Source organism: Haliotis rufescens, unplaced genomic scaffold (assembly GCF_023055435.1).
Source record: "Haliotis rufescens isolate VD_foot unplaced genomic scaffold, xgHalRufe1.0.p SCAF_3, whole genome shotgun sequence".
Taxonomy (NCBI): domain Eukaryota; kingdom Metazoa; phylum Mollusca; class Gastropoda; order Lepetellida; family Haliotidae; genus Haliotis; species Haliotis rufescens.
This window is the reverse complement of record NW_025964001.1, coordinates 67340914-67367976: the sequence shown is the minus strand read 5'-3', so window position 1 is coordinate 67367976 and position 27063 is coordinate 67340914. Positions and strand designations below refer to the sequence as shown.

Sequence of the window (27063 nt, the reverse complement as noted above, 5' to 3'; positions counted from 1 at the left end):
CAGGTATATAAACTTTATTCCTTGTACCTCTTGTTATTCTCTACATAGTGTCATCTACATCTTTAAAGGAAAGTATACGATTATAGATGATGTACAAGAATGAAAGGACTTTTCCTAAAATAAGAACAAATTCCAATGCAATTCTTCTTTCAATTTTTAATGGAAGCCTTCGTGAGCACCAACTCCCAAAAATCGCAATAACTTAACAAGTTCAGACCAGGTAAATCAAGGACAACCTATATTTAGGGGCCGACCATTTGATAGCCCGCGATTTTATCCCAAAAAAATAAATTGCCTCCGAAAATTCTTGAACAAAATAATTTCCCCAGCTTCATATTGCTGGGGAAAAAAGATATTGTCTGCCTCAAAAATTACATTACATGCGTTTTTTTAGAAAAAAATTATTTTGACTCATAGTTTAACTTATGGAAATATCTGGTTTTCGAGCAGAATATGGTCGGTCCCTAACCAGTAACCGGCAAATCAAGGCTAACTTTTACCATATAGTGAGTTGGGTTTCAACAGTATTTCAGTTATATCGCGGCGTGTCAGTTTAATGTGGGAGGTTAGCCCGAAGAGATGCAGTCTCAGACGATTAGCACTTCGGTATGGAGCACGGGTATGGTGCTGACAAACCTAGAAACATAATCGGTGTGAACCGGGATTCGAACGCACAATCACAATCGTGTCGCCTTAGACGACTGGGCCACCCGTGCCCCCCACCTTTTACCATATAATATCATAACAGTTTAAACGAGTATGTGACAACAACCTTATACAATAGAACTTGAGCATCTTCAAGCAACATTTAAACCATGTATACAGGCCTGTTCAACACAAGTTGTAGGTGGTAGCCTCGTGGTTAAAGTGTTCAACTGAAGGCCCAGGTTTTCAATTCCAAACATCTACAACATGTGAGGGATTGCCCTGTCATGATAATTGACTAGATTAAAATTTATCAACTAACAAACTCTTCATTGTGACCTGATTCAGAAATAAAACATACGTACATACAGTTACGTACAGTTATTCCTTTGTGGAAAGCATTCATAAAACTATATAAGCAGAAGACCAAACACTAATTACCTTGCACAAGTCACAAACTATGTAAGCAGTAGACCAAACACTAATTACCGGTACCTTGCACAAGTCACAAACTATGTAAGCAGTGGATCAAACACCAATTACCGGTACCTTGCACAAGTCACAAACTATGTAAGCAGAAGACCAAACACCAATTACCTTGCACAAGTCACAAACTATGTAAGCAGAAGACCAAACACCAATTACCTTGCACAAGTCACAAACTATGTAAGCAGAAGACCAAACACCAATGACCTGCACAAGTCACAAACTATGTAAGCAGAAGACCAAACACCAATGACCTTGCACAAGTCACAAACTATGTAAGCAGAAGACCAAACACCAATTACCTTGCACAAGTCACAAACTATGTAAGCAGAAGACCAAACACCAATTACCTTGCACAAGTCACAAACTATGTAAGCAGAAGACCAAACACCAATGACCTTGCACAAGTCACAAACTATGTAAGCAGTGGATCAAACACCAATTACCGGTACCTTGCACAAGTCACAAACTATGTAAGCAGAAGACCAAACACCAATTACATTGCACAAGTCACAAACTATGTAAGCAGAAGACCAAACACCAATGACCTGCACAAGTCACAAACTATGTAAGCAGTGGATCAAACACCAATTACCGGAACCTTGCACAAGTCACAAACTATGTAAGCAGTAGACCAAACACCAATGACCTTGCACAAGTCACAAACTATGTAAGCAGAAGACCAAACACAAATTACCTTGCACAAGTCACAAACTATGTAAGCAGTAGACCAAACACCAATGACCTTGCACAAGTCACAAACTATGTAAGCAGAAGACCAAACACCAATGACCTTGCACAAGTCACAAACTATGTAAGCAGTGGACCAAACACAAATTACCTTGCACAAGTCACAAACTATGTAAGCAGTAGACCAAACACCAATGACCTTGCACAAGTCACAAACTATGGAAGCAGTCGATCAAACACCAATTACCTTGCACAAGTCACAAACTATGGAAGCAGTCGATCAAACACCAATGACTTTGCACAAGTCACAAACTATGGTTGCAGTAGACCAAACACCAATTACCTTGCACAAGTCACAAACTATGGTTGCAGTAGACCAAACACCAATTACCTTGCACAAGTCACAAACTATGGTTGCAGTAGACCAAACACCAATTAGATGTACCTTTCACAATTCACAAACATGTAAACATAAATAAAACAAATTCAACGGCAAAATGCTCCAATAGTAAAACTGTTGGATTGTTTGAAACTTTTTTACATTGCAGGAATCGTTGTCTGTACACACACACAACGCCGCAGCATTGTGACATCTGCTTACATGCATCTTCCAGAGGCAAGGGAGTTCACTGACTCTTAAACGTTTCCACCCTTGCCGAACTTGGCAGGAATTATTGGGCTCGTCGTAGTACCACCAGTGTATATATCACGAGTTAGGTCCCTTCTATGCCCTCCTATTGACCAATCAGATTCCACCTCTCATTTCACTTGAATTTGCTTCAAACAAAATGGCGGGGCCCTGTCAACACGATCTGATCTATAATCAAGATATATATTGTAATAAAACTGGTCTTACTTTGAAAAGTGAATCAAATCAGGTGAGCATCTAAATTAAAAACATGAATAGATTTGGTAAATATCTGTCGACGCCCATTTGATGGTACACATGCTTTGCAAATGATGCAGTTAAACGACATCTGCAGTTGACCGACGTCTGCAGTTGAAGTCCATGTTATTTACAAACCAGATGTCGATTTCGGTACGTGATTTTGATTGGACTATACAAAGACTTGTTAGTGAAGGCAAAATATAACTACATAACACCAGCCAAGTTCGGCAAGGGTGGAAACTGGACTTTTACAGTCAGTTAACTCCCTTGCCTCGGGAAGACAGTTTACATGTAGCAAAGAGAAACAGGGATATAGCTCTACACAAGAATAACAGTTCAGAAGTACATGAAGGTATCATGCCATGATTGTCATTAAAAAAACAACTTTCAATACAAAACAAGAATAACACATCCTTTCAACAGTATCAGCAGTCGTTGATGAAGGATCCTTGTCAATCGTTGTCCATGAGGCAGGCTTCGCTTTATTTCCAAGAAGTTTACATTTAGCCCTTGCTATTTACAAAGATGGGATTTCAATGTGTGTGCATTTCTTACAAGGATGGAAATGTGTTAATTTAATTAACAATTTTAATTAGTTTTTCTGATTCAAACACCCAATTTTTTTTTCGTCCTCCAGTCTGATCATGACAATGTAAATTATTTGCATCCATTCACAATGTGAATGCTTATAAGATGCAATATTGCACAGCCAGTAAAACCTGAAGGTATGTGTTGTGTTCAGAAGTGATTATTGCAATAGTGTTGTGGTAACACAAAGATAAAGAATCATGGTACAACTATTGTGATAGCTAAAACATTAAAGTCATATAAATAGAATTGTGGTAACTAAACCACTCTTATAATATGGGTGCAAGTACTCCAACAGTTTTGTGATAGCTAAACCACTATGGTAATATAGGGGCAACTTTAAATAGATCATTGTGATAGCTAATGCCCCATTGAATTAAGGTGCAACTATAACAAAAGCATCGTGAAAGCTAAAACACAATTGAAATATAGGTGCAACTATAACAAAAGCATTGTGAAAGCTAAAACACAATTGAAATAAAGGTGCAACTATAACAAAAGCATTGTGAAAGCTAAAACACAATTGAAATATAGGTGCAACTATAACAAAAGCATCGTGAAAGCTAAAACACAATTGAAATATAGGTGCAACTATAACAAAAGCATCGTGAAAGCTAAAACACAATTGAAATATAGGTGCAACTATAACAAAAGCATTGTGAAAGCTAAAACACTATTGAAATATAGGTGCAACTATAACAAAAGCATCGTGAAAGCTAAAACACAATTGAAATATAGGTGCAACTATAACAAAAGAATTGTGATAGCTAAAACACTAGTGAAATATAGATGCATCTGTAACAAAATCATTGTGATAGCTAAACCACTATCGAATATATAGCATTCCCTGACATCATTAACTCAACAACAGTTCCACATGTAAAGAAACAGACAATATACAGTCAACATTTCAATAGTCTTTAACAAAATTACTTAAACAAGCAAGATAAGAGTAGCCCTGGGATGGCTTTTTCTTTGGCAATTAGATTTTTGCATCCTCTGACAAACATAGAAATTGTTCTACACAGTATTGGTTTATATACTTGTTGAAGCTTTGAAAGAATGTCACTTCATTGTGCTGATATAAAACAATAAAAAAATAGTCTGTACTCCCCTGAGCTCTTCACACCATACCTTATGCTCGACACTGTCTCAGAGCTTAGCATTCGTGTCATGTACTGTCGACCACACACTCTCTCAGTCTCTGACAGAGCAATCATGTGACATACATTCTTTGAAAATAAAAGACTTCTGTGACGTCATTCTACTGTTTAAACGCTCCATAATTTTCAGGAATGGACAATTATACATTATCTTTAAACAACATTTCAATTAATTTACACTTGGAATGGACGGAACTATTTTTTTTATATTTGACAATTTAAGGATTTCAAAGTTTATAGGAAAAGGTGTCGCCATCGGGTTTTCAAACCCGCACCATTTTATTTGAAGACGTCTAATTGTCGACTCAGCAAAGGTACACATGATGGTATGATGTGAAAATAACTATTAAATATTTTCAAATATTTGCATTAACCTTGAAAGCCCCGAAAATAATATGTACATAGTGTTGTGTTACCATGGTTACAGCTGGTTACCTATAACAATGTTTATATTTAAACCTTTTCGAGAAAAAGAATATTAAAGGTAAACATATATATCCTTGTTCAGGGCTCCATATTTCCAATAATCCCTGACAGCATGTATTTACAACGTGCAAGCAATTGATAAACTGCTAGTTTCGGACCCCCCAAAACTATGAGGAGCCGTGTACAATGCGTTGTAAAAATCAGCCTGTGACGGAGCTTGGTGCACGTGCAACGGCGGCAGAGAAGGCATTCCTTGTGCATCATGCGAAGCGACTCACTCCATATAAATACAGTCTACAAAGAGTTTTCAAATATTTTCCACAAGAGAATGTTTTGTCAAAGTGTAAAGTAGAGATGTGTTTTAAGTAGGGGAACATCCTCATAACTTTCCATTCCTTAAACTAATGGGCCTTTGACCCTGCAGGATCCAAGGACAATTATTTTTCAGGAATGGACAGTTACTCAGCCATTCCCCTCTACATAATCACTGTTTTAAGGGTAACGCTATTTTTCAGGGCATTATCATTTGCAGAAGCCCGAGGTCTTCCATTAACTGCCCGATGAAGGAGGGCAGTTGAAAAGACTGAGGGCTTCTGCAAATGATAATGCCCTGAAAAATAGCGTTATCGTTATTACAGCTAAAATGGATAGGATTTCTTATCAAATAAAAATACACAACAATGTCGGTTTTGATCAACACACAACGAACGTCACTGACCCCTATTTACAAATATGGAAACGTCATAGAAAAAAACAGATGATGTCACCATTGAACATCAATATGACATCACCTAACAACGGGCGTGATAATGGCCCGTCGTCAAGCAATATGAGGGCATTATCAAGTTACAGTGACCAACTCATTTCTGATAACATGAGAACGGTTTAATGATAATTCTATCCATTTTAGCTATATCCCGGTAATAGATGATAACAGCTATGAGAGTGCCTCTCATGATCAGATGCTTGGCAACAATGTGATGGTAAAGCAATATTCCAGCTATATTACGGCGGTCTGTAAATAATCGAGACTGGACCAGACAATCCAGTGATTGACATCATGAGCATCGATTGCTTCTATATCAGGCAAAGGTAGGGTTTGTACCAAGTTCATGCACATAATTAGGCTCATATGACTTCCGTGAGCTACAAGCTGTCCCATTTTATTAGCTGACTAATAATAAACACAAGTCACTATGACACTGCAAATGATCATATTAACGGGGTGTATTCCAATGTATTGATGATGTGTAGTCTTCAAAAACACTCATATAAATATTATATATACATAATAACAACCCGTCATGTTTTCTGCATCCTGATTGAAAGCTTCCTGTGGTCGTTACAATGCCGGTAGATTCACCATCTTGCAACTGAGATCCCAGAGCTGTTTTGCCACCTCATCATCTTGACCTTGGGCAGCAGTGCCCTTCTCGGCACAGTCGCTGTAAACATGAACGCAAACATTGTAATACATAGTTTCATGTTCTAACCCATCTTTCTGAGGCAAGATAGTTAACTGACCATAAAAGTCCAATTTCCATCCTTGCTGAACTAGGCTGTGCCATTGAGTTACATTTTTTGGCTGGACTAACGAGTCTATGCATAGTCCAATCAAATTTGCACATAAAAATCGAAATCTGGATCGTAAACTGACATTGATTTTTGTCGATTGCAGGATTTGCAAAGCTTGCCACTGCCTACTCGTGACATATCAACAGATATTTTCCCAATCTTTTCATGTTTTTACTCAAGGTGCTCACATGATTTGGTGCATTTTGCGATGTAAGCCCTGTTTTGGAATCTGATTGGTTCATAGGTGAGGTGAGGTGAAATGGGGTTTAACGTCTCGTCCAAGATTATTGCACTTATATAGCGACATGCATGCACGTGTGTGTGTGGCAGCTTGTACTAGGCTGATTTATAGTATTAGCCCACTGAGTTACCATGCCGCAGTTTAACATACATGAATACCCCACTCAGACACAGTATACCGACTCCAAGCCGACCAGTCCTTGTTTTAGCCCCTTAATGCTGAGCGCAAGACAGGGTAACAACAAGTACCATCTTTTAACACCTTTTGGTATGACGCGGCCAGGGCTCGAACACCGGACCTTCCGCTCTCCGGGCGGATACTACAACACTAGACCACAGAGCCAGTATGGTCCATAGGAGAGGCTTGGAAGGGACATAACTGGTAATAGCCACTGGTGGCACTACGATCGAGCCCAGAAATTCCCACTTATTTCGGCAAGGGTGGAAACTGCACTTTAAAGTCAGTTAACTCCCTTGCCTGGGGAAGATGGTTCTAACCAGTCTGAACGATTACATGTGCCTCTATTTCAGGCCAAACAAGTAGTATCATGACGACAACTCATGTTAATCCCTCTGACAAATGATCAGTGTTAGATATTGGCACTAGTCCTGTAGTTAAGGTATCATAAGGACTAATTTGCCACTTTTAAGAGTTTTGCTATTTGTTGTGATTATAAGGACTAGTGGACTAAAACTGTTAGTTTCTACCACTATGATAACTCTTGTCACTGTTATTCCCTCGCCCACCATTCTGTATCATGTCAAATACTCAGTCTTGCTTGACGTCACTATTTCAGTATAATAAAGAAGTTGTTATCCATAATTGTTTTGTCTATGTTGTGATCCGTCAACTTGTAAGAAATTCCTGTCAAACAATAGTATCTTGATGGTTGGTGATCTTAAAAGCATGTATGTTTGGCTTTACTCTTGTCTGAGATCATCTTCCCAAGGCAAGGGAGTTAACTGACTATAAAAATCCAGTTTCCACCCTTGCCGAACTACGCTGGAATTTCTAGGCTCGATCGTAGCGCCACCAGTGGCTATTATGAGTTATGTCCCTTCTTTATGTTGACGGATCACAAGGTTCTCTAAAAAATCTAGATCATTTAAGATGAGAAAAGAGAAGTGGGTTTGTGCATTTTCTATTTTAAAATATTTTACAACATATGGATAAAACTTTCATCTCTTAGAAAACATCATACTTTCTCTGTGTTAGTGTGTAATTATGTTAGCACATTGACATTGTGTGTATGTACATATTTCCCACAATTTGTAACAAGATGCTGCATTCCCCTGATGATATCACTCAGTGAGTTGGTGAGCAAGCTGGGATTAGCACAACTTTGAACAGTATATGTAACTGTGTGTCAGCTTGATGTGGGAGCGAAGCTCGCAGCGATGCAGGTCTTACATGCTGTAACCCACAAGCATGGGTTTGGTGCTGACAAACCTTGAACAATGATGACGATGAGCCGGGATTCGAACCCACCGTCATAGGTATCTGGCACACCTAAGGGAAGCAACTCTGTGGTGAATTGCATCTTTGACAACTGGCCACCTATGCCTTTTACAGTGCTTAGAGTGAGTGAGTGAGTGAGTGAGTGAGTGAGTGAGTGAGTGAGTGAGTATGGTTTTATGCCTCTTTTAGCAATATCACAGCAGGGGACACCAGAAATGAGCTTCATACAGTGCTTTGATCTGATAATGACGTCATAGTACAAAGAATGGTGGGATGATACTGTAATTAGCTTTTGTTGTAAACAATACACAACCCTCTGATAAAATGTGAAGTACTTAACATTTTGTTTGATGTACAGAGAATTTCCCCAGAGTGTCTTTTGATATATATAATTATATCCACATGAATCAATAAAGTTGAAACTGAGGATTGCTGCTGATTCTTAAACTTTGGTCAAATTTTATAAAAAAATTCTGTTTATCATTCAGAATCATTCATTCAATTTTTGAATGTTTTTAAACAGTAATAATCAAAAAGTACAGCTAACCATTTTCAGTGCCTGAGAGATTAGTGATGTCACTGATTCAGACATCATGGCAACAGGTGATGCAGCTATTGTCTGCTAAGCATTGTGATGCAATTTCATGAAAGCAAGATCTCGTAAGAAGTGTTACTTAATCTCATTCAAGCAAAGCAGAAACCAGTATTGGTTGATATATAACACAATACAGTAAACTACGGTTATAACAAACTCAAAGGAACTACTAATTTTAGTTCATTATAACCGTAGTTCGTTATAAGCATATATACAGCATAAGTACAGCAAATAGTCGGGACCAAAAAAGTAAGTTCGTTATATCCGTCAGTTCGTTATAAGCGTGTTCGTTATAATCGTATTTTATTGTATATGAGACGTAACAGTGCACCGATGTATCGTTTCAACCCTAATTTTCGGCATCTTCCCGAGGCAAGTGAGTTAACTGACTATAAAAGTCCAGTTTCCACCCTTGCCGAACTAGGCTGGTATTATGGAGTTACATTTTGGCTGGACTAACTAGTCTAGGCATAGTCCAATCAAAATCGCGCACCGAAATCGAAATCCGGTTCGTAAAGTGTCATGCAGATTTTGGTCGACTGCAGGATTTGCAAAGCATGTGCACCGCTAATGCGTTGTCAACAGATATTGTCTAAATCTTTTCATGCTTTTAATCAAGGTGCTCACGTGATTTGATGCACTTCGCGATGTAAGACTCGTTTTATCACAATATAGATCTTGATTATCAATCAGATCGTCCTGACTGGGCGCCACCGTTTTGTTTAAAGCAAATGCAAGTGATACAAGAGGTTGAATCTGATTGGTCAATAGGAGAGGCATAGAAAGGACATAACTCGTAATAGCCACTGGTGGTGCTACGATCGAGGCCCAGGAATTCCAGCCTAGTTCGGCAAGGGTGGAAACTGGACTTTTTTAGTCAGTTAACTCTCTTGCCTCGGGAAGATGAATGTTTGGGGACATCTACTTAAGCTGAGTCTTCACTAAGACAATGCTGTTGTAGTACAATGAGATGCTGCAAGGCTTTATTACTCATGTTATCTAAATCTAATGATTCTGTTTAATTCATATGCCTACCTGAAATATTTCCCTGAGACGTCATTCAGACTCTCGTCCACTGCGCAGAATATTGTAGTCTGGGCGCCCTGAACGGGAGTCTTGATGAAGATGAGAGATGCCACTTTGAACAGGGTCTGTTTAAACCATGACACCCCCATCACTGAGAGATGACGGCCGAGCTCTGTCTTGACCACACCCGGGTGTAGTGAGTTGGCGGTCACCTCGGTGCCTGGAAAGTGAGCGAGTGGGTTTTGTTTAAATGAGAGTCCAGACATAAATAGACGAGAGCCAGGCATTAGTAGCGATTCAGGCCATTGGGTAGGATGACACACAACCAGGTCACACATCGTAATCAACTGATCTTTAGTTATTGGTTCTTACAATTGTTTGATTGTCAAGTTCTATGATGGCGGTCTGTCAATAATCAAGTTGAGACCAGACTATCCTGTGATTGACACCCTTAGCATCGATCTACGCAATTGGGATATGATGACATGCATCAACCAAGTCAGTGGGCCTCACCACCCGATCCCGTTAGTCGCCTCTTAAGACAAGCTAAGTTTGCTGAAGACCTATTTTAACCCATTCGTCACCACTCGTCCCTTTCCGTAACCTGCAAGAAGACTCGTCCCCCTATTGATGAATGTTATGTGCGAAAATACGACAAACCAATCAGAATGCATGTATGATTTCAGGTTCTTCGTCAAAGAATCCCTAAGAAATGCCTTGCATCTAAAAATATACCCAAGACACAGTTTAATGTGTTCAATCATACTGTATAATTCTGCATGTCCCGATGTGCTTTAAATTGCATCTGAAATATATATAATATATGGGGAAATATATGTGAACCATTACGCAACTAGTTGACAATTGTTTGTGGTATGCCCGTTTGCGCTGAGACGGATCCCGGTTGCAAAAATGGCCATGTGAGGGGCACGAGTCGCTATTGGGCTTGTCCCGGAATAAAAAGAGTTGGTCACGAATGATTTTAACCTGGATCTTCACAAGGGTTGATTTTTACAACTAGTATGGAGTGCATGGGAGCTCGAGGTTATTTGCTCTCTAATCCACATGATGTACCAGGAGCAATCGTTAACAGCAGGTAGAATAATGCTGTGGTTGCCATGTTGATGCAAAGCAAACAAGTGGTTGATGGTGTGAACAATGACATTTCATCATGTGACCGGCCTTATGTGACCGACCAAAGAATGGCTGCGGTCATATTCAGACAAACCATCAAGCATCCTTATTTACACTGGGCTACTTCAAAGCAATCTGTATCATGTATATTGTAGGTGTCTGGGTAAGATAAAGCCAGTGTATAAAAATGGATAAAGATGCAAATATGAAAGGTCAAGGCTCACCAATATATCAGTATATCAATGCATTGTCAAGGTTAGCTAAATACACTGTTATTCCAAATACAGAATATTTACCATCCACTCATGTGATAACCTCTATTTATTTGTCAACTCTTCAAAGACATCCAATTGAATCCTTCCTAGCCACTACTTTGTCAAAGGTAAAATAGTATATTAATTTTAATATCATCGTTAATGCTAGTAACTTGAGAGTAATTATCATGATGAAGATTTTACAAACGCAAACACTGAACATATTAAAGTTATTTGTCACATTTTAAAGGGAGATAACTCTGCCAGGTATATCTCCAGTCAGAACCAGTATGTTCATCTGCCACCCATTTGTTACCTTGTAGTCTCCTGGCTAGTTCTCTGGCAAACAGCACATTTGCCAGCTTGCTCTGCCCGTACGCCATCAGCGAGTCATAGTGCTGTTCCATGTTGATGTCCTCGAAGTTGATCCTGCCTCCTGTTGTGAGGCACAGACAATGTTTACAACAAATACTTCAGAGAACTGACAGCAGCATTTCCAACGGTTATTTTTGTCGTGGTCCAAAATGTCATTTTCAAAACAAACCTGACATCCTTTTTTTCATAAATACCATATATGCCTCAATAAGTGCCCTGATCTAATAATGTACCCTGACCAACTTCTAGATCCATCTAATCTGCAAGTATCTTTATAAGCACTCCTACAAAGACCAAACATTTAAATGACTGTCTACTCCACTGCAAAAAAAATCCATATATACAAGCTTGTATATCCTTTGGAAAGATGATATTTCCAAAGGATATACAAGATTGGAAAGATGATATATACAAAATATACAAGTTTGTATATATGACATATACAAAATATACAAATTTGTATATATGGTGTATCCAAATTTGTTTTGTTTGTATATATTGGTAAAGGGAGATAATTATTATGTATTTGTGTATAGTTATGATATACAGTGTGTGCAAATTGAAGTGTTTTAAGTTGAGCACTGTGTTTCTTTGTATATGTTGGTAAAGGGGGATAATTGCTATGTATTGCTCTATAAATGTTTTGTATGTGCAAAATAGTATCAGCAAGTTACAAAAAACTGATTTAGTGGCGGGTAACATTACTGGAATGTTTAATTAGTACTCCACACTGTTAGCGGGAGTACATACTGTCCTTGCAATGATATTGACGGGTGGGCGGTTGAGGCGTCTGGTATGTGAGTAGACTTTATGGTCAAATGCACAGAGGGGATTAGCTGTCGGGGGCGATTGCTTTGGCGGTAACTTCTGTATTGAAAGTGTTTGAGCTTGGATTTGTTTTACGGGGAGGCCGCGATGTGTTTTGTAACATGCTCTCGTGCACATATGCCAACAGAGTGGATTGCACAGAGGATGAAAACTATTTTATCACTACTAAAAAGTGTTGAATTTGGTTTGTTCTGAGCTGTCGGTTTCATTGTAGATATACATTGTTATAATGTGAAATCTCGGCGGAAACGCGGAAAATCGCGTTTTGTAAAACGGTAGTCCTTGGGGAAAATTGTATTATGAGCAACCGGATGCGTAAATAACGTGTGTAATATATTCCCGTATTATATTTTATAATACTTGTTCTTTAAATATTGTTATCAATGCGAGAACGAAGATTACCTTGAAAAAACACAACAGCATGCATATGTTCTAGCAAAAGGAAACTTGATATATATTCATTTGGCTTAATTTCTACTTTGGAAAACTTAGTTGGCGCTCTAAAAGCTTGACGCTGTATAATTTGGCACGCGCATGGTTGGGTGCAAACCATATGTACATCAATAATAATAGTAATAATAATAATAATAATAATAATACATCATGATGGCAGTTTCAATGTAAAGATTAAGTATTTTTAAAGATATGGAAAATAAATCTTGATAACTGCTTTAATCTTTGATCTTTGGGAAAATAATAATGGAATTGGTTGAGTGACTAACGTATTCTACTTTAAAAGTGACAGGAACGTGATTTACATAATTAAAATACAGAATAATATACAAATTATAAGAGAGGGTTTGTGATTTATTTTGGGATGAAGTCAGTATTTAACTTGCGCTTTCCGACATTATGCGTATTTCGCACACGGTTAAGAAAAAAAATGCAATTCATTTATTTATAAAAAGTTCGAATGCATCAATCCTACATCACAGGACCATGTACATAATTTGTTGAATGTTATTTCGTGAATACACAAATTGCATAACACATTCCCTGAGGACAAACCCAAATTGCCCGTCCCTTTGTGACAGGTGTTAATTAGAGAATGTATTGCCACCATATTATGTCCCGGCACTTTTATGACATGTAATGAACCTAGTCAATCCCTGGGTCTGTAACAACAACATGGGTCTAATAAAATCAAAGTAACATAAATGTTACGTCATTCGAATTAAAAAAGAGACTGAAAAAATGTAACATGAATATAATTGCCCTTCTGAGGGTAATATAATTTTGGGAAAATATACGTTTTCTTGTATTTATGGACGACTTCACACAAGCTGAAAAATTAAACATATGTTTATATAGCTATATTTACATACATGGCATTAACATGTAATAATAATATTGACCATGTTTGTTAATTTGTACATTTCGTTGTTATTGGTATCCTGAGTATGTTGTAATAATGCATGTGTTCTGATCTTATTTGACGTAGATTACATGAACTAGTAGAGTGACTTTCTTTCAGCAGCGTGGAAGGATTACCCACACATATACCCTTAATCCTTTGTCAAACAGAAAGAAGTCATATAGATATCATATCTAACTGGTACTAAAAGTTCACTATCAATCTCCTCTGATAACAAACTTACATTTAATATCCCCAAGCTACAATACCAAGCATTCTCATGGAGTAATTATGAGAAACCCGAATGATATCCTGTCTACGTGGTCACACCCGGTGATTGTTAAGACATTCAGACAATATGGCAGTCTGTATTCATTTCTTATATCCCAAAAGTCCCCACCAAGCTTCCTTTTATTAACATTGGGACGAGGGGAGATATACATATTGTATTAAATAATACATCAATACATCAAAACAGAACAAAAAAGATAGGTCAACAGTGCGGTTGATGGAAAGGGGTTTCCTAAGAAAAGTTATTTAACTCTTTAATGCTTAATACGTGTCTCAAAGTATGTATTAAGTCTTACTACTAGTTATTATATATGTGCAAATCCACCCGAACGTCGGATGTACATGGCCGATTTCAAAATAGCTAAATTAGGCACTGTTCAAATTGTTTCCAATAAACCACTGATTAGAAACTCACTTAACCTTTAGAATAGAATCGTTTCTAAATATATTGTAGTTGGGGCATGTGTAAAAATTAATGCAGTGTACCATTGTGACAGCCACAAGAGCATGCATGATGTGTTATCTGAGATGTGTTTTTTAAGCCGATGGAAGTTTAAAGTGACAAAATCTGGTATCATGGCTTAACTGAATATAACATTGTCTAAGTTTAATAATCCTCTTTTTCCGGTGACTATTCCAATTATTAATAGTATCAGGTAGGAATGACTTGCATTCAGTTCTACAACGTGTAGCCTGTGAATTGGTTAGATTTATTTATATGTAATCACTAACAGCAAAGATGTTTTCCATCTTGTAAAAAGGTGTAATGGCTACGTTGGTCTCACTCTACATTTTCACGTGGCTTGTACCTCTTATTGGCCCACAAATAGTCCGTAATCAGTGAGTGGGCGAGGTAAAAATTAACGTCTCATCGGCATTATTTCAGCGTCCGTAATGAATTAATGTGTAGACATTCTAGGATTAATTCTTTTTCTTTGGTACAATTATCCAAAACATGGGAGCAAAATATTGGCAATATATATATGCTTGTTCATGACTTATGTAAAAGGGGTTATTTATCTGAGTGATTGAGTATGGTTCACGGCGGTGGACACCAGAAAGGTATTTAAGACAATTAATCATAGGGCTTACCTCGTTAACTCGCCAATATCATAATCTGACTGAAATATTAATACCAAAGTCCTTTCATTTTAAGATTAGGTTTTGCACTTGGGCACACTTTGACGTGATATTGAACAGTTTTCTTTTTCCCTGGATTAAGTTTTACTTGCATTCATTCATTTGGTAATTTTCTCCAAATTGGCATTAATATTTTATGCAGTAGTATTTGGAACTGTCCATTTTGGGAATAGGGTTGACCCCACCGCAAGCACAGTAAACAGAAATGCCAAGGTGAATAATATGTACTATAGTTTGTTGGCTCGACATGCAAGACTCCATAATTTTAGCTATAAATTCATAGTAATATTAAATTAATTTTTTTTATAAAGAATTCATTGATGTATTTGACATGAGACGTTGCGACACTCATGTATTTTATAATAATGTACAATTTCAATGCCTTAAATCTGTTGCATTAAACAAATTCTTTGATTTGATGTTGTCATACTGTGACTCAATTTGTGTCTAGTCTTCCAAATGTTCTATTGCGAATACATACAGTGTCAGCGCTCATGATACCCATATCTATGAATGGATGAAAATATCATCATTAATAAACTTACCTGAGCTCAATATGTGTTCTGAAGACAAATCGCTGTAAAGCATTTTGCACGGCTTCGTTCACGTTCACCCTCAAATGTACGAAAGGAAAATCTGCAACTGTGCGTGTTCAATGTTCGTTTGCATTTTTGTGACAGGCGGTCGTTATTTTCATTAAGATTCCACAAATTCATAAATCACAACTGATGTAGCTGCCTTGGTTAACTGGAGTCAGGATATAACTAATTACAAACTCTGTTATAATTATGCTAATCGAGGAAGTGCATTATACTGGATGACAAACTTAGTAATCCTTTCACACTAATCCTTGTTTACAATGAACGCATGTCAAATGACTAAATAAACATCCTTTTTTATTTTCTTAAGTAGAAGTATCACAATGGGCGGTGAACACAACTGTTTGTAGAATGATAGTTTCAGAAAGGAATACAAATACAAATATACAGAAAGGGGTTTAAAATGGTTTCTTTCTTTGCATCCACGCATTGTTGTTGTGGATGCGGTTATTTGCTGTCGGAATTGTTTTTGTAATTCAATTAGTTAATTACATGTCACATGACAACTGCATGTCACGGGGGCCTGGACATAAATCACGTGGTGCACTATTAGGCCTATAATAACCCCCAACCTTGATTCCGCATCAAATCAAAAACTCCTGAATCCTCATCGACTCCTGAACACTTAGATTTTGACGTTGTCATCTTGATCATCAGAACCATCAAAGGCGGCAAAATACAGTAAGCAACTTTTGTCCCACTTTTCAATTCAGATGTAGACAAGTACAACACGTTTAGTAATGATTTAAAAAATTGTACGAGTTTCTTAGTGTCAATAATTAGTAGAACAGACGTAAAACAGACATACGAATGGACACGTTATAGACAACAATCCTATATATTTTAGTAACAATTTAGTAACAGTTGGAGTGACCAGTATATATTTGCAAAAAATAGATTTATAAAAGTTCAGCTTATTAAGTACCCATCAAATAGAGCTGCATGTGTCAGGGACCCAATCTAGATAGCGCCAACATCTAGAACCGCTGCGCCGGAAGTAGGTAACGTTTCTAGCTCTTACGTCGAGTAAAATCAGAAATGATTCACGTGATACATATATGATGTACATATATGTGAACAGCCTCTCGTTATTAATGCCCTTTAATTGTAGTCATCTTACTATATGATCGTTTGTGCCACACAAAGCTATAAGTTCCGTAATAAAAATACGGAAAAATGAACAGATTAATCTCATGGACATATTCAAAAATGGTAGCATAACGAATGAAGTAATGTTTTAATTTCCGTTCCCATAATACTGTTTATATGAAACACCGTTAGCAACTTGAATGGGAATAAACAGTGGTAGCTGTCACTAGCCAAAGGATACTAGACTATACAAGAACAGTTTTAGCATCTCACACCGTCCCGACAGGCGCCAACCTCTCAAATATTGCACAACATATATTGATGGCGTAGTATGATATTAATATTACATTGTTTCTTGAATACTGTGCGAAGAATATTTTGTACGATGGCAAGATTCAAAACAAGTATCATTATCTTCTTTGCGAGGAATTTAGAAGTTGGAGTATTGAGAGAGGATAAGATCTGTGGATGAACAACATCACTTGCTTGATAATGGTGTTACAACATACACCTAAGCGTCGCTCCTAACTGTAATAAAGACGTTGTTCATCAATATATCTTATCTCTACTCATTATCGCTAAAATTAGACAAAACTGTAAAAATGGTTTAACATGTGTGGTAGCACAGCTAGTCCCTGTAAAATTTTCATTTAAAAAAAATAAATGAAAAATCACAGCGCACAGGGAAATTGAGCGAGGCTCAATTCGAACGGTATTCCCATGTTATGATATGTTTTTTCTGAAAATGTACATGAAGCGGATTGGTCAAGAAGTTTATATGAAGACCACTCCGGAATACAATGATTCAAAAATGCATACATGATATTGTAAATATATCTAGATTTTTAGACAGGATAATGCATAGATAATATTCCAACAGTCAGATTAACCAGATTAAACAGATTCCTCTACGCTGGGCAAACACTGGTCTATGTAGAATCATATAGTTATTTGGGACTACGGGTTGACGAGCATCTAGATATGTGAAACTGTGAAAGAGTTGTACAATTCTGCCAGCCATGCTTTGTCTTATTCTGTTGGGTGTATGTCTTATGATGTTTTTTATGAAACTGTATGAAAGTCTTGTTGAGCCGGTAATGTTCTATGGCTCTGGTATATGAGGATAAAACGTTAATCTAATCCAAAATAGAGCCGGTAAATTATTTCTTGGTGTTAGTAACGGTACCGCCATGTATAGCCACTAATGGAGACATGGGTCTCTCCTCCCCGTTTGTTACATTACATGCTAATGTTTTTAGACTACCCCAAGATTAATAACAGTACTTGTAACGCTTTGATGAAGAAAATGGTTACTATGTAAAAGTTCATGGAGTACTAAAGTTGTTAAAATTGCCTGTAATCTTAATATTTATGATGTTATGAATATTATGACTGCTCCAATGTCCCGAAAGAAGAAAATTGCCCATATTAAAAACGTTCTCGTAAACAAAGATGAACAGAGCTGGAGAACAGAGCTTTGGAACGATAAACATAACGTTAAGGGCAATACATTAAGAACTTTCATGATCGTAACGTTGTTGCTCCTTATGTTTTAAATACAGGGACCACCGTCGCATTTTAGCTAGTTTTAGATCTGGATCGAAACAGGACGATTTACAACCCCCCAAACCTTTTAGAAAATAGAATTTGCCCGCACTGTTTTAAAATTGTTCATTAAAGTTTGTCGAAAATGAATTTCACTTTATTAAATGTTATGTCCTTTATGATCTTAGAAGTATTTTACTTAGATAATGGTCATCTCTTTTGAAACACGTGACGCATTCATAAAATAACTTCCTCTGTAAGGTTCACACCCAATTGTCAGACATCCCATTTGGCAGGTGACCGAATCATCAGACAGACCAGTCAAGTGTGACCAGTGTATTCGCCTGGTCTAAACTACTAATTACTGTGCTGCTCTCGACTGTGGGCAGAGTAAGCTATTCAAACTCGTTAAGTGATACAGATTAACCAGATTCCTCTACGCTGGGCAAACACTGGTCTATGTAGAATCATATCGTTATCTGGGACTACGGGTTGACGAGCATCTAGATATGTGAAACTGTGAAAGAGTTGTACAATTCTGCCAGCCATGCTTTGTCTTATTCTGTTGGGTGTATGTCTTATGATGTTTTTTATGAAACTGTATGAAAGTCTTGTTGAGCCGGTAATGTTCTATGGCTCTGGTATATGAGGATAAAACGTTAATCTAATCCAAAATAGAGCCGGTAAATTATTTCTTGGTGTTAGTAACGGTACCTCCATGTATAGCCACTAATGGAGACATGGGTCTCTCCTCCCCGTTTGTTACATTACATGCTAATGTTTTTAGACTACCCCAAGATTTAATAACAGTACTTGTAACGCTTTGATGAAGAAAATGGTTACTATGTAAAAGTTCATGGAGTACTAAAGTTGTTAAAATTGCCTGTAATCTTAATATTTATGATGTTATGAATATTATGACTGCTCCAATGTCCCGAAAGAAGAAAATTGCCCATATTAAAAACGTTCTCTTAAACAAAGATGAAAAGAGCTGGAGAACAGAGCTTTGGAACGATAAACATAACGTTAAGGGCAATACATTAAGAACTTTCATGATCGTAACGTTGTTGCTCCTTATGTTTTAAATACAGGGACCACCGTCGCATTTTAGCTAGTTTTAGATCTGGATCGAAACAGGACGATTTACAACCCCCCAAACCTTTTAGAAAATAGAATTTGCCCGCACTGTTTTAAAATTGTTCATTAAAGTTTGTCGAAAATGAATTTCACTTTATTAAATGTTATGTCCTTTATGATCTTAGAAGTATTTTACTTAGATAATGGTCATCTCTTTTGAAACACGTGACGCATTCATAAAATAACTTCCTCTGTAAGGTTCACACCCAATTGTCAGACATCCCATTTGGCAGGTGACCGAATCATCAGACAGACCAGTCAAGTGTGACCAGTGTATTCGCCTGGTCTAAACTACTAATTACTGTGCTGCTCTCGACTGTGGGCAGAGTAAGCTATTCACCACTCGTTAAGTGATACAGATTAACCAGATTCCTCTACGCTGGGCAAACACTGGTCTACATCATATAGTTGTCATAATGAAAATAGTATTAAAGCATTATTGTCACATGCAATAATTATACTGTTCGGTATCATTAGTAAACTTTGCAACCACATTATGTGAAACATTCTATAAGAGGTGAGGAAATTGAATGAAGCAGTGGTAAAATCTAACCATATATACAAAATTGTATATTTTGGAAATACCAACTATACAAAATTGTATATTTTGGAAATATCAAATATACAAAATTGTATATTTTGTATATATGGGTATTTTTTCTTGTGCTCTAAATCCTGAAATTTTACGCGAGCGTGAATTAAATGCGAAAAATGCAATAGGTCTTTGCTCGCATTTTTAAACATCGCATTTATATCAACAATAAGACATTTTGGATAGCAAAAATACCAACTTAGACATACGCTGATGTATTCCACACCACTGTTTATTGAGCAGCACATTCAAACACTAATTACATCCTGTGAATTATCACTGCTGGGGTCAAGACAAGAGTTCTACTCACTAATGTCATCACTGGTCACACCTGCAAGTCCAGACAGACGCCACCCTTTGTTCTTAGTGACTGCGTCAAAGGCCGACACGAGCCAGTGCGCATGTATTGTTTTTGCGGAAGTACTTTACTCAGCGCTAATAAGCGGTGCTATTTGGTGTGTGTTTGGATTAATGTAAGGTTAGATTAAGGTGAGGATTCTAAACCTGACTGAGGACATCTTTAGATAGAAATCCACTGATGCTTGAGAGGAGGGGGTGTCGCTTTCATATTGAGTTGCATTTTTGGCTAGGGTCCAGTGGTCACATTCTTTTGGAGACGAATTAATTTCATGATTTACAGTATATTCTCTTGTGTATAGTATGGATTTTGTTTCAAGAAAACGGCAGTGCAGAAGGGGCATAGAATTGTATTGATATTATTATTCAAGACTTTGAAAGGCATTTAGAAGTGATACACATAAGGAAGAGTATTTGTCAACTTCTTTATCATGAGGAACAAAACTTTTCAGAGTATATGCCTGTCTACCAACCACAACAATTGGCGACCAAGAAAACTACAAGAAGCCTTTGACATCAGGAGACACCAGCCAGCCATGAACCCTAACCAGGGAACATATCTGTCTAGTGCTTGGGACTTATTGCTGTGATCTTTGTCGGTGCCTATCATCCCAGCTGGCTTCCCTTTGCCCCTTGCTATTTCTCAACCTGGGTCTCTGCTTGACAACCAAACTCTTTACATCATTACCCTAATAGAGGCAACCAGGGCTCAATTGCTTCCATAGTTTATGTGAATAGTATAGAACAAGGAAATCTTACGTCTGTGAGCGAGAGATGACACACAAATAATGCGACTTGGCGCCGACTTCTTTAGGAGGTCCAGGAGGAGATTGGTGAGTAGGAAGTGGCCGAGATGATTGACAGCAAACTGCATCTCATAGCCTTCCTGAGACTTCCAGTACGGGCAGAACATGACACCTAAGACATGGCGAAAGAAGTGAAAAAACAAGTTAAGTACCCTACAAAATTATGAGGAGCCGTTTATCATGTAAATATAAAGCTCGTGAGGGAGCTTGGTGCCATGCAACAATGGGTGACTAACTCAGTATAAATAAAATCTACAAAGAGTTCTGGATATTTTTCAAATACACTCAAACCAAAAGAAATGCGAACCATAGAAACATGTAGAGAAGTATGTACGTTAAGAAGAGATGTTTCCAATGGGTACCGCTTAATGATAAAACTAACAATCAGTCAAGTGCTACCACAGTGTCCTTATTCTTATCACGATATGCTGCATGTGATTTCCAAACTTTACATGCTAATCCTACAGGAGACAAATGGTGCATCTCGAGTCATGGATCTATGACGTCACATGTGATGCGTCTGTGAACGTCGGTTCACACAACATATCAGTATGTTCGTTTGTGCATCAAACCAATCTAATATCTCTTGAATATGAGTAATTTGTCATATATTATTACTAACCAACATGTATGGTATTCATGTTTTTCTTGTGGCTGAGTATACAAATCACATCATATCTATTGGCCTATGACGTTGAGTTGAGCTCAACATCCTATGACTCCCACTATAGTTGTGTTTGACGAATATTTTCACCTGACATCTGAAAAGTCTCACCTGCATTGTTGATCAAAACATCAAGCCTCTTTTCCTTCTCTGTGACTTCACGAGCAAATTTCCTCACCGATTCCAGCGATGCGAGGTCGACAACTCTGACAACGACTTCTGGATTGCCGGTGTTCTTCCTGATATCATCCGCAGCTCTCTCGGCCTTCGTCACGTCTCGACACGCCAGGATCACTCGGGCACCTGAAACAACCGCAGTACATAACTAGACATCGATGTGTTGTTCAACACCACACTCACCAGGATCCTGCTGTGTGATGCCGACCCTGTAAAAACTTGAGTCTGACCAGACAATCCAGTGATTGACATTGTTAGCAACAACCCACGCTGTCGGAGTACAATGACATGCAATAAACCAAGTCACTGAGTCCATCCACCTGATCCATTTCGTCAACTCATCCATTTTGCCACCTCTTACAGCCAGCATCAGATGCTGGGGGGCCTATTCTAACCCGGAATCCCCATGAGGAGACAAGCATAGGTTGCTGGGGACCTATTCTAACCCGGAATCCCCATGGGGAGACAAGCATAGGTTGCTGGGGACCTATTCTAACTCGGAATCTCCATGGGGAGACAAGCATTGGTTGCTGGGGACCTATTCTAACCCGGAATCCCCATGGGGAGACAAGCACAGGTTGCTGGGGACCTATTCTAACCCGGAATCCCCATGGGGAGACAAGCATACATTGCTGGGGACCTATTCTAACCCGGAATCCCCATGGGGAGACAAGCACAGGTTGCGGGGGACCTGTTCTAACCGGGAATCCCCATGGGGAGACAAGCACAGGTTGCTGGGGACCTATTCTAACCCGGAATCCCAAAAGGGGAGACAAGCACAGGTTGCTGGGGACCTATTCTAACCCGGAATCCCCACTGGGGGTCATGCCTAAAGTACTGTTGGAAATGCCAGAAAAATGCTGTCAGTCAGTTATAACAAGATAGAATGTTTCACAGACTGCAGCTTGAAATATCGAGTAACTACCAATCAACCTACCTGTGGTTTGAAGTATTTCAGTCACAAGGAGTCCTATCGACAATTTCACACAGCAAAACTCAAACGAAAACAGCAAGTTCAGATGCATTTAGTCCAATGATGGAAATCTAACATGGACTTTAGAAATATGCGCATGCGATTCCATTATAACAAAAATAATAATGTCTTCATAAAGAATCTAATCTATAAGAAAAAGTCAATTGGAGAAAAATCTAGATGTGCACCTTGTGAAATAACAAAATGCTGATGCATTTTTTTGTCAATACTCCCATGCTGCATTGCACGTGCATAGCCATGGTGCACGACATGGAGTCTGCAGTAGGTTTTGTATACAAGTTCTTTACACTTGAGAGAGATAGAGGGTAACCATTTATTAGATTAGAGTGTATTAGCTAACTGGCCAAGTTCTTGGACTTCAATACAGGTCTGAAATCAAAGTTCAACCCATGAAAAACAATCTGCCTGAACAAGAGTGCATATTGTTTCAGTCTTGGTCTAGTGAGTAAGTTGGGTTTATTGCCGCTTTTAACAGTATTCCAGTTATATCACATCGTGTCAGCTTAATGTGGGAGGAAAGCCCGAAGTGATGCAGGTCTCAGACATTTACCACTTCGGTGAAACCCACGGGCACGGGTATGTTGCTGACAAACCTAGAAACATAATCGGGGTGAACCTGGATTTGAACCCACAATCATAGGTTTCTGGCGTGCCCAAGGGAGGCAACTCTGCACAGCGAATCGCAGCGCCTTAGATGACTGGGCCACCCATGCCCCCACCTGAATAAGAAACCAGTAAAGTACAAGATAGATGGCAGTACCTCCAGTATGACGGCGTAGATATTAGCTTTGATGCACCGGTTATAATACCTTTGGATGAAACTTGAAAGTACAGATTCAGATATGTCATTAGCTGAGTCAGATGCTGGCTAAAGAGTTCATCTGAAGAACAACAAATACTTCTTGATTTAAAAACAACAACCTTCCAATAATAATCAGTGATATTTCACAGTTGGGACTCTTTCCTGTGCTTACCGAAAGAAACACATCTCATAGCAACAAGTGATGTCTAATTTCTCCATAAAACGTGATTTTCCATTTATGGTACACATTCCTAGCAACAGCTGATGAGTTCTGTTCCAAGAAACCAAGAAGTAAATGATGGAACTTTTAAGCATGTTAAGTCAGAAGCAGCATTTTTCAGCATTTTGAAAGTTCTAAAACTATTCAGTGAAACTTTTCTAGGATTATCATGATTATTGTTTCACAAAAGACATTTTTTTCCTAATGTAACATTACTGACTGATGTGTACCAATGAATATGCACTTGTGACTGTTTTTGTGCCAATTTTTACAAATTGTGTGAACCGTGCAATGGGCCTGGCCTGGCTGAACATGATACAGGAAGACTGTGCACCTTGTTTCACCTCCCGACCAATCAGCTTAATCCTATAGTTACCTCTTCCAGCTAGGTCTCTTGCAGTCTCTCTCCCAATGCCACAATTGGCCCCAGTGATCAAAACAGTTTTGCCATCAAGACGAGCTCTACTGTGGCAAACACCACCTCCAAAATATCTCCTCAGTGCATGATAGCCGACACCTAAAACAAAAAAAGAAATGAGGACTTTATCATGTCTAGTCACTGGAATCAGTTGTATCATTAGCATGATTAGAGCTAATCTCATTAAAATCAGATCTTAGTTCTCTCTACCGCAAAACAAAGATCTGAGGACATTCCATTAGGGGTCACGTCAGAACGACCTTTCATCCGACCAATCAGAGCATTGCCTTCCAGATCATGAAAGTGAGAGTCGGAATGTGATTCCTAATCATGCAACCTTGAAAACTCTAACATGGGGTATTCCGAACGACTGAATCCATACAATCTAGACCATCTATTAGCCATTCCAGAATGTTCTTTTGTTCAGGTTTCAAAGTTTTAATCGAGAATTTGTCAAAATATGTTTCGAAGCGTAGTCGCCAATTTGAAATTAGTGCCATAAGCACGAGAAAGCTGCCTTCAGATTGGCTAATGTCGACTTCTTGTCAGTCATTCAATTGGTCGGTCAAAGTTCGCAAAAGGTCGGTCTGACATGACCTGTAATGGGATGTCCTCAGATCTTTGTTTAGTGGTAGCAAGAACTAAGATCTGATTTTAATGAAATTGGATTAGAGCAACCATATACAGTCCCAGGGTAGGAATGTTTTAGTTTAAGGTTTGTGGCACTAATTTCAATCAAGAAAAATGTGACTGCTTAACATTGCCAGAATGTAACGCCTTCAACATACTCTGTGATTTGGTGTACCGAATAATCCTATTGTCAAAAATGTGCTATTATACATTATTATGTAGGGTTATACACAGACAATATCAGAATATATTAAAAACTTTACTATCAATATACTTTCATTTTGTGCATGCACATACAATAATTATTACCCCGAGTACTGTGAAACCACGAACACGCCATTCAATTTCGTTTTCACATTTTTTTGTTAAGATCTTTACCTTGTAGTTGTTCAGACATTAAAAGCGTAAAGGACATCACCAAATGTCAGTGTCATGAAACGAAACTGAATTTGAAAGCTAAGTTAGTTAAACAAACAGACTATCAGCGTATCATCGTCTACAGACTGAGGACCATATCAGAATATATTGACGTGAAATGTGTGTGATTGAAATACAAACCGCCAGCAACCACGAGAACAATTTTCTTGTAACTCCAACAAAGTCCCAGCACTTTCACAGTTGCATTCTGCATAAACTTCAATGTGTCTGCCGCCATTTTGAACAGAACAGATCACGTGATCCTATTTTCCTGTCTCCACAGGGGAGAGTAACACCGAGAAAAGCCGATCAAATCCGACTGTATGCATTGATTATTTAAGACATAAGGACAGTGACATTACGTTATCGAAGTATAATATTATGCAATTTGTTCTTTGCTTTATCCGCACATCTATAGTTGAAACGGTTTGAGACGTGTTATCAACGTTCTGTTATGAGGAAAGTAAGGTGATTGATAATCGAGAATATGAAATGCGCAAATCGGAGTTGAGCAAATTTGATAAATTAGAGAATCAAGGAGGGATTGAAAAGTAATGTTCTGTTGTTGTTTTTTATGATCAAAATGACGCGATGTTTTTTCTTTAAATGATTGGGAAATAAATTCATTATAGAACGTACGTTTTTATATACAACGGTTTTTTTTTAATATATATATATATATATATAATTATATATGTGACCGCCTCCGTGGTCTAGTGGTAGAGCGTCCGACCGGCAAGCGGAGGGTCCGGGGTTCGATCCCCGGCCGCGTCATACCAAAAGTCGTTAAAAGATCGTTCTTGTTGTTACCCTGTCTGCCGCTCGGAATTAAGAGGCTAAAACAAGGACTGGTCGGCTCGGAGTCAGTATACTGTGTCTGAGTGGGGTATTCATGTTAAACTGCTTCAGGTATCTCAGTGAGCTAGCACTATAAATCGGCATCAGTCCGGACTAGTACAAGCAGCCACACACACACACACACACACACACGTGCATGCACGTCGCTCTATAAGTGCAATAATCTTGGACGCGACGTTAAACCCCATTTCACCTCACCTCACCTCACTTAAGTATGTTGTGATTTTATTTCATGAAGCAGTGAGAAAATTGAGCGAAAATATCCTTCTCCCCCGCAAATATGTTGTTTCACTGTTTTCGCCCTTACAGGATGAAATCGGTTATATAACAGCAACAAAACAAAACAAAACCCTTTCCATATTCATAAGAAAATCAGAGTCGGTTGTACGTTGTCTATATCATGAGCATGTTGTTTTTGAATCACTATCAAATAGTGATGACATCAGGTGTTCGGTAAAATGTGAGCGTATCCTGTCCCATCGGTGGCACCCGTCACAAACACACGCAAAGGCAAGTCAATTGTTCGCCCGACCAAACACAGGAACATATGGTTCATGTCAAACTGGGGAATTGCATCAGACTTCATATTTGTCACTGATG

At 38.3% G+C, this 27063-nt stretch overlaps 1 protein-coding gene across 9 annotated transcripts; it reads right to left on the bottom strand.

Moving 5' to 3' along the window:
* LOC124151512 (retinol dehydrogenase 12-like) lies at positions 1 to 25869 on the bottom strand. Of its 9 annotated transcripts, none has more exons than XR_007223228.1 (8): positions 25747 to 25869; positions 24517 to 24657; positions 22059 to 22250; positions 21237 to 21395; positions 11487 to 11606; positions 9792 to 10002; positions 1195 to 6332; positions 1 to 1086 (listed from the first exon to the last, which is right to left on the bottom strand). XR_007223228.1 is itself a non-coding variant. In XM_046524024.2 (7 exons), exons 1-7 carry the CDS (start codon positions 25841 to 25843, stop codon positions 6230 to 6232), a joined length of 1023 nt encoding a protein of 340 aa, XP_046379980.1. In that variant the 5' UTR covers positions 25844 to 25869; the 3' UTR covers positions 1 to 6229. The 9 variants fall into 9 exon arrangements, 1 of the variants encoding a protein (XP_046379980.1); XR_007223227.1 differs by having other exon boundaries at positions 1 to 1194; positions 1243 to 6332; XR_007223229.1 differs by having other exon boundaries at positions 1 to 1194; positions 1530 to 6332.
* Positions 25870 to 27063: the final 1194 nt, after the last annotated feature.